Source organism: Triticum aestivum, chromosome 5A (assembly GCF_018294505.1).
Source record: "Triticum aestivum cultivar Chinese Spring chromosome 5A, IWGSC CS RefSeq v2.1, whole genome shotgun sequence".
NCBI classification, from domain to species: domain Eukaryota; kingdom Viridiplantae; phylum Streptophyta; class Magnoliopsida; order Poales; family Poaceae; genus Triticum; species Triticum aestivum.
The window spans coordinates 442,097,355-442,106,260 of record NC_057806.1 but is presented as its reverse complement, the minus strand read 5'-3'; the positions used below and the strand labels follow the sequence as shown (position 1 = coordinate 442,106,260).

Sequence of the window (8,906 nt, the reverse complement as noted above, 5' to 3'; positions counted from 1 at the left end):
TGTGCCGCCACGAGGCGTCACATGCTGATCAGCCCAGCCCGCCGGGAAGTCGGGGAATATGTACGCATGCAAGTACACAGCAGCCGCGCTCACGAGGCCCGCAACCGCAAACCGACGTACGGCGGCCAGCCCTTTGCCGTGGGCGCTGGCTCACAGTCACCGGAACCCGTGTGCCGTGCCGCACCTGGAACCGCGCGCGCGTCCGGAGGGCGCGGCAGGCGCATGTGGCTGGGAGGGCCCCCGCGGTGCCGGCAGGCCGGCCGGCCGTCGTTCCGTCCCGTCGCGGGGGCTTGGCCACTTGCGGCTGGGGATCACGTCCATATCATTGTCCGCCTGGGAAGAGAAGACTTTGGCAAGTTTCGGCACGTAGCCCTTGAAGTTTCCGGTCCTGCAAGGCTGCACCCACCGAACGGCCTCTGCGAATATGTCGTGGGGATGTATGTCTATCCCGTCGCAATCGCAGGGATTAAATTGGATGGATGCGGAGCAGCTAATAGCTCCAGCCACCTAGCAGCCCAGCTCACGTCAGCTCAACAAGAATCTTTAGAACTCAGATCCAGAGGGTGTGTGTAAGTAGCTGGACGGAAATGCCGATGAAATCCCTCGTCCAAAAGGTACAAAACTAAAGAGGGATTTTTATTTATTATATTATATGCACAAAAGGTACAACAGGTGAATGAGGCTGAAGAGCGATGTGAAAACGTAATACCATTGAATCAATATTGTACAAACACCAATCATCATATCATTATCTGTACCGGCACTGTGATCCAAACTTACAACACTATGATGCCTTTTCGCTGTGGCCAACCACATCCTACTACTTTGACAACCAGTAGATGAACATAAGAAACGCGCAGACCGACGCCACGAGCGAGAGAATTATCGTGTCCATCGATTTCTTTCTTCTGATCGACGCGAGGATGTGGTTAATCTGATAGATTCAGTGGAAAGCAATTGTGAGGCATACACATCGTAAGAGGACGATTTTCGCTTGCTCACAAGGATGAACTATGTGATACATACCGTGGGGATCCGGCTGCTGACGTTGCTTATTTTGGTAGTGATGCCACCAAACGTTGAACGCTGGGACATGAGAGCGCCCAGTGTTGCTTGAGCTTGTGATATCACAGTGTCCACCTAAATATGGAAAATGTAAGGGTTCAGAAAAGCTTGGTCAATTCTAGATTTTGCTACAAAAAGTATCACAACAAAAATTCAGCAAATCAACACACCTTTGGTTTTCATGGCTTATCAGCCAGCCATCTATACTAGTAGAATTTTCTAAAATTAACTAACTAGTTGGTTAAAGTTTGAGGAAGCTAGAGATAGCTCAGGCTAAGTAACTATGGCAGTGGACACAGATGCGTCTATCAATTTAATAAAAATATTCTCCAGCCAGTCAGCCAGCAGCCCCTTTAGCATGAAAACACATGTAATAATGCACCCCATGATCCATACAGTTGACATACAGCAAGCAGCAAAATACTAACTGCATGATGTTGTACGTCGAATCCAATCTACGAATTTCAGAGGAAATGCAACTTGAAAGCTTAATAGGCCGACAAATTCTTCAAATGCTCTTTATTGTGCAGCAATAGTTCCCATGATAATATAAGACTTAAAAGGCAATGGATCATATTTGGGAATTCCATATTTGTAGTGCAAAACCCATTTGTAGCCAGACTACCTGAGTGAACAAAACAGGCATGCTTCAATTGTCTTTCTACTTTCTAAGGTACATAGATTTGTTTGGACATGCAACTATTGATGATGACCAGAAATGCAAAGGCGGCTACGGTGGTTTCGTTCTCAAATTCTCAGTCTAAGGACTGTTCTCTAGTGTCAGCATTCATAGTTGTAATTACTGCTTTGTCTAGAAAGTGATTAGTGAAAAAATTAAGCACTGTTGTAGATCGTCTATAGATAAGAATAGACTTCCTGTGCTGTTGAAATGGTCAGAACATCCTTTTCACAGGTCCAACCTGTGGCTTACTGGTCAAGGGAATAACCCTTAATTTCTCATGTCCAGACATAAGAAAATGACAGCCGAGAAAGTTACATTTAAGAAGGGACTGTCAGCTTTTAAGCCAGCAGCTTCTACTTGCAAGTTGTGGTCCAATACCTGCATCGGTTCTCTCCTCAGAGCATCTCCAATAGCTTTTATGTTAATTTGTTGGTATGTTTATCCATGTTATCAACACATGGCCATCAACCAACAAGCTATCATAGAACCATTCCAATAGTGTATCGAGTTGTCCAATAGAAATGAGATAATAAATAAGGTCGCTCTCTTTGCACCTTGGAGCTTGAGTAAAGGTTGTTGGTTCAAGTTCATACAACTTTGCTCTCTCCTTTCATTTATTCTCTGCCACAATCATCACATATCCTATGCGGCAAAATTTACCAATAACTATCATATAACCATTAAAGATGCCCTCACACACAGCATGTGGTCTTTGATAAAAGCTGCACCTAGGTACTATTCATCTTTACAGCTTCCACCATAAGCATGCAAACAATCTCACTTTCTATGTTCCATTCCACTTATATTTCAGGTTTCGATGGGAACTAGGCCATAACTCCTGAGTACTGAACTAATGCCCTCATGCCACTATATGTTCCCATGCAACAATGACTACCAGAAAACCCATAACAGGGAGCTTCAAAGGCTTAAATTTTTCATATTTGTTCAATTGCAGTTTTCAGTGATGGCGTGGCGACACTGATGACTTTCCGATTAAAATAGGTCTGCACAAAGGGTCAGCTTTGAGCCCTTAGCTTTTTGCTTTGGTGATGGATGAGGTCACAAGAGATACAAAGAGATAACCCATGGTGTATGCTCTTTGCAGACGATGTGGTGCTAGTCAACGATAGGCGGACGGAGGTTAATAGAAAGTTAGAGCTGTGGAGACAGACTTTGGAATCGGAAAGTTACAACTGAGTACATGAGGTGCGGCTTCAGACTAGTAGGCACGAGGAGGAGGGACAGGGAGGTTAGCCATGGTGGGCAAGTGATACCTCAGAGGGACACCTTCGATATCTGGGGTCAATGCTGCAAAAGGATGGTGATATCATTAAGATGTGAGCCACTGAACCAAAGCTGGATGGATGAAGTAGCGCCAAGCTTTTGGCGTCCTTTGTGACAAGAGAGTGCGACAAAAGCCAAAAGGCAGGTTCTATAGGACGGCGATTCGACCGATGTTGTATGGAGCTGAATGTTGGCCAACTAAAGGCAACATGCCCAACAGTTAGGTGTATCAGAGATGTGCATGTTGATATGTATATGTGGCCACACAAGAAAGGATCGGGTCCAGAATGAAGATATACATGATAGAGTTGGAGTAGCACCGATTGAAGAGAAGCTTCTCCAACATCGTTTGAGATGGTTTGGGCATATACAGTGCAGGCCTCCAGAAGCGCCAATGCATAGTGGAAGGTTAAAGTGTGCTGATAATGTCAAGAGAGGTCAGGGTAGACCAAACTTGATATGGGAGGAGTCCGTTAAGAGAGATCCGACGGACTGGAATATCACCAAAGAACTAGCCATGGACAGGGGTGCGTAGAAGTTAGCTATCCACGTGCCATAACCATGAGTTGGTTTTGAGATCTTATGGGTTTCAACTCTAGCCTACCCCAACTTGTTTGGGACTAAAAGGCTTCTTGTTGTCGTTCTTGTTGTCGTTCTTGTTGCAGTTTTTAATGAAAGATAGATTTCTAAACAAGCAATTTCACGAGCATGTAGGTTGAAATTCAAGAAAATTTGCTCAAACTGAAATAGATGCGCACATGCAATTATTAGCATGCACTATAATCAAGTCAAGTGTAATATATGAGCCTTTGTGGAATTCCTGAACCTCACTGAGTCCAAAACATATTAATAACAAGCAAGAACAGTAAAATTGGGCAGCACATGCCATAGGAAAACCAAAAATAAAAGTGGCATGGCTCCCTTATTTTATGTGGCGGGTACTGTTCAGTAAGAAAATAAATATTTGTTAACAAATACACCAGAAAGGTGAATTTAATTCATTTGTTTGCCCTGACAGAATATATTTATCTCCTAAAAGAAAGGCGAGTGAGGCTCCTTCAATTTGAAATGCTTGAGAATTCATGTTGGTAACACAATGCAACTCCATTCATGCATGTAAGCTGTTATCCTGGGTTTGTTTGTATGCCTTATATGATACTATCTAATAGAGCTAACAATAAATTGATGCAAATTTCAGAAAGCAATACAGGTGCTCCTAAAAAGTAGGACAATCCTACCTGTCCAGAATTCCTGCTGATTGCAGCTTGTTCTCTAAGAAGAGCTTGTTCTGAGTCCCCAGACTCTTCCACGTCAAACTTTGCTCTGTCAAAGTCTCTCAAGTCAAGGAGAGAAGCATGCTGTTGCTTCACTCTGAGACTAGATCGAAGCCGATAGAATTCCTGTGTTGAATTGTTGGGTTAGCAACTTTTCAGAATTATGAGAGAAGTCTAGCCGTTCTATATGCGGTGTCCAAACTTCAAAGAGTATTGCTCCACAGCAAACTTTATAATTCATGGTTATTGACTGGGGAGAAATTAATAGAAACCTTGATTTAACATTGGAGCTAAACAAACTGTAATTATGAAGAATGTGATTACTTAGTGTAAGAGGGATTTATTGGAACCTGTGTAAGGTCTTGCAAAATCTCCATATGACGGGTCAATGTATGAGATAGAACTTCTGAGCCTCCTGATGATACCCAGGTTTGCATTTGAGAATTTACTTGCTGAAGTTGCTTTAGTGATCTTTCTATATCAGTCTCGATATCATTTTCTGAACCATCTGATTTCATAGAAACCAATTTACGGTATGCAATCATTTGGTCGTCTAACTGAGCTTCCAACCTCCTCGCCTACAAGCAGAAATAGTACAGTAACAACTTTAGCCATACACACACATACATCAAATACCATCTATCAGCCTACTCATAGCTTCATGAAACCATAAGGCCATCTTCAACGCAAGTCGTTTATGCAGGTGCTTAGGGAAATAAAAAGGATATCATAAATTTTTTTAAAGCATCCGACAGTTTATAGACGCTAACCCGTAGGTGCTAATAAAATCGTCCAGTGCAGCAGCGTTTTATCCCGCGGCAAAAAAGGCCCAAGCGCCCGAACCAATTTCTTGCGTCGACGCCTCACCTGACACCAGGAACCGATGACCTAACTGCCAATGGACAAGGATATCCATCCTGGCGCGCAGTCGTATTCAGAAGTGACATCGTTACAGAAAATAAGTTGGCATGGCACCTTCTTATAGCCTAGCCAAGGATGGGTTCAGCCATAGACTCGTACCGTACAGTCCGAACACACTAACCGTAAGCACCCGACTCTCATGAACAAGACTAACACCACATTACATTACTAGATACTCCATAAGCATGATTACACGATCGAACCAACAAAAGCATCAGATGCAGAAGGGACGGTTTGGTAGGATCAAAACTCTAGTCCGTTGCACACTAGATTAGTGTCACATTGCTCCAAGCCCACCCATGTTAGTCAAAGAAATGGGCCGCCGAGGAGCAAAGGTATACCTGCAGCACAGTTTTTAGAACATGGCCACTATGAAACTACTAGTCTTTGCGTCACGAAAACTCCACAATTTCAGAAGATGGAAGAAAAACGCATTTTGCTCCACATACACGGACTACGTATTCGACGAACGAGGCGCTCCAATTTTACATGGGTCGCCTGAATTCAGCGGGCAGTGGGGGGAGAATCGTCGGTCCGAGTACCACAGCGGCAGCGCAGCAAAACCCACCGCGCGGCGCAGGGTCGGATCTCGGGCGAACGGACACCGGCGAGAGGTTCCTGGGAGCGAGAAAGGGAGCGCGAGGCGGGGATCCGGGAGGGGGGGTTGTATTCACCTGCTTGCGAAGGGCGTCCCAGGACGACGCCTCCATGGCTCCGAGCTCCTCGGCGGCGCCGTCCTAGTGATCCGCCGGGAGATCTCGGCGGGGGGCGCGGCTGGATCTCGCGCGCGCGCGGCGAGCGAATCAGTGGGAGAGGGTTGGAGGGGGGTGGGTTGCCCGATGCGTTGGAGAGGGAGAGGGAGAGGGAGAAGCATCAGGTCGGGGGCACCGTGGTGGTCAACTGGTCGGGTGAGGCTCGGTGGCACGGTGCAGCCACCAATCCGGGGCCCCCCTTAATCGAGAAAGCCACGACAGCATTTTTGGTCTACCAAACTTTTATTTTTCTTTATCTTCATAAAAAATACCAACTTCTTTTTACAAGGGTCTACCAAACTACCAGGCCCCACTTGATCGCAGAATTCTAAAAACGTGGGAATAGGAAAAATATAAGAATGCAATGTCAAGTTCATCTCAATTCAACTAGACTTTTTTTTGTTTGATTGTATGAGAGGAGAAACAAAGGATTTTTTTTAAAAGGTTTGAGTGGATGCTAAAATTTCTATGGAATATAGTACAAAGGAATTCTTTAAAAAAAACTTTATGAATCGGACAACCAACATAGCAAAAAATCCTAAGAATTATAATCTTCCAAAATTCATATGAAAATCCTTTGAATGAAAGAAGCCCGATTACATCCATCGATATGTTGCAAACAGGTACCATAATGATATATTAAAATTTTGTCGGTAATTATCTAAGGGTGTGTTTAGTTGGTGTAACAAGATGAAATAATTTTAGATATTGGACTCATCTTGTGTCCGGTGTTAGAAAATAAAGAGTATATAGCAAAAAAAATACCACATTACAGGCTAGGGTTACAAAAAACTATCACTTCTCTTAATTTTTTAAAAAACTAACACAAAATTGGTTCGCTATCCCAAAAAAAACCTAGTCACCAAACGGTTAAAATCTAAGCGTGCTTATGACACGGGGGCGCCCGTCAGATCCACGTCGGACATGGCTGACGACGCGCGTGCTCATGGCCGTTAGGGCGAGCCGTTCTGACCAGGTGAAAAAGGGCCCAATACAGCTCACTCTCTCACTCGCGCGCACTCACTCCCAATCTCTCCCCCGCTCTGTTCTCCCATGCCTGAGCTCGTCATCGTCACCGACCACCTTAGTTCCTTGTCGCCGACCAGGATACCTTCTTGGAACGATGGGGAAGAGAGCTCCGATGACAACAACATTGGGGCAACTTGATGGATATGGAGTGCTTTGTAAGCATCGTCATCTCCATCTGCCATTACTTAGGGTTAGGGTTGACTGATTTGGGAATTAGGGTTGAGGATCTGCAACTACGGATGTATTTTTTGGTTTAGCCAGTGCTTGACGGATCTTCAACTAGTTGATGCATCCTTTGTATGATTTAGCTTGTACTATATGTGGGAGACACCTAACACCATCCCTGAGCCACTGTTTTGTGGTGCTCCCATGGAGGAAGTTCCCAAGTGCACGTTGCACTAGATGATGCCTAGGAAGTGGCTTGCATTTGAAGGTGCTAACAGTAGAAGGAGGTTCTATGTATGCCCTGTTCAGGTGAGTAATTGGAGGAGAAGTAGTTTTGTTTTATCTAGTAGTTTGTTACTAGTTGGATAATTGGATAGCTTAAATGGCATATGTAGCAGAAGTATGTGCAGCTGTTGGATAACTGGATAGTCATTGATTGATTATATGTTGGCATTATATTGCACAAGTGTTGTTGATGTTTGTTGGCAAATCCTATTTGTTTGAACTAAATTCAGTTCCAAATGTATTTCCTTGTATATATACTCTGTTTGAACTAAACTTTTTGAACTTTGTTTGAACTGAATTCTTTGAACTCTGTTTCAACTGAATTCATTTCTTAATTTACACATCTCCTTATGTATGTGATGTCTGACTAAACTTAATTCATTTTTATACATGTTCTTTGATTGAACAGGAGGTGTCAAATGTGGTGTAGTTAAGTGGGTCGATCCTGCCTGGCCTGATATTCTTAAGAACCGCCTCATCAAGCCGTGGGAAATGTTCCATGGGCAAAACCTTGGTAGGATTCAAGAAATGCATGCATATGAGGATGAGCTAGCCAAGTTGATGAAGGAGAAGGTGTTGGGTAACGTAGTAATTTCAAAACAATTCCTACGCACATGCAAGATCATGGTGATGCATAGCAACGAGAGGGGAGAGTATGTCTACGTACCCTCGTAGACCGAAAGCGGAAGCATTTATCAACGCGGTTGATGTAGTCGTACACCTTCACGCCCCGTCCTGATCAAGTACCGAACGTACGGCACCTCCGCATTCAGCACACGTTCAACTCGATGATGTCCTCGCCTTCTTGATCCAGCAAGAGGGGTGAAGTAGTAGATGAGTTCCGGCAGCACGACGGCGTGGTGATGGTGTTGGTGAAGAACAATCTTCGCAGGGCTTTGCCTAAGCACTACAAAAACTATTACAGAGGATAAACTAGAGGGGACGGGGTAGCCGGCACACGGCTTGGTGTTTCTTGATGTGTCTTGGGTGCTAGCCCTACCCCTCTATTTATATGTTGAGCCTTGGGGTCGAAACTTGGAGTAAAAGCCTCCACAAAATCGGTTTCACCTGAAAGGCAAGAGTCCTTCTCGGACTCCAGGGCCAGACGCCAGGGTTCCCGACGTCTGGCCCCAGACGCCAGGGACCCTGGCGTCTGGCCCCTAGACTCCGCAAAACTTCCTTTTGCGCTTTCCAAAAACCTTGTGGGCTTTCCCCTTTGGCCCAAATAAAGTGTTCTCGTACCCAAACATTTCGGGAAACATCCGGAACCCCTTTCGGTGAATTCTGGAACCCTTTCGGAGACCAAACACTATTATCCCATATATCAAACTTTATCTCCGGACCATTTCGGAGTTCCTCGTCATGTCCTTGATCTTATCCGAAACTCCGAACAACATTCGGTTACCAACATACATAACTCATAAATACTATGCCGTCAACGAATGTTAA

At 44.6% G+C, this 8,906-nt stretch overlaps 1 protein-coding gene across 1 annotated transcript; it reads right to left on the bottom strand.

Annotated features, from left to right (window-relative positions):
- Nucleotides 1-691: 691 nt before the first annotated feature.
- LOC123103881 (Golgi SNAP receptor complex member 1-1) lies at nucleotides 692-6,158 on the bottom strand. The gene is made up of 5 exons (XM_044525574.1): nucleotides 5,901-6,158; nucleotides 4,656-4,883; nucleotides 4,270-4,431; nucleotides 1,027-1,140; nucleotides 692-934 (listed from the first exon to the last, which is right to left on the bottom strand). The coding sequence occupies exons 1-5, from the start codon at nucleotides 5,934-5,936 to the stop codon at nucleotides 821-823; spliced, it is 654 nt and encodes a 217-aa protein (XP_044381509.1). The 5' UTR covers nucleotides 5,937-6,158; the 3' UTR covers nucleotides 692-820.
- Nucleotides 6,159-8,906: the final 2,748 nt, after the last annotated feature.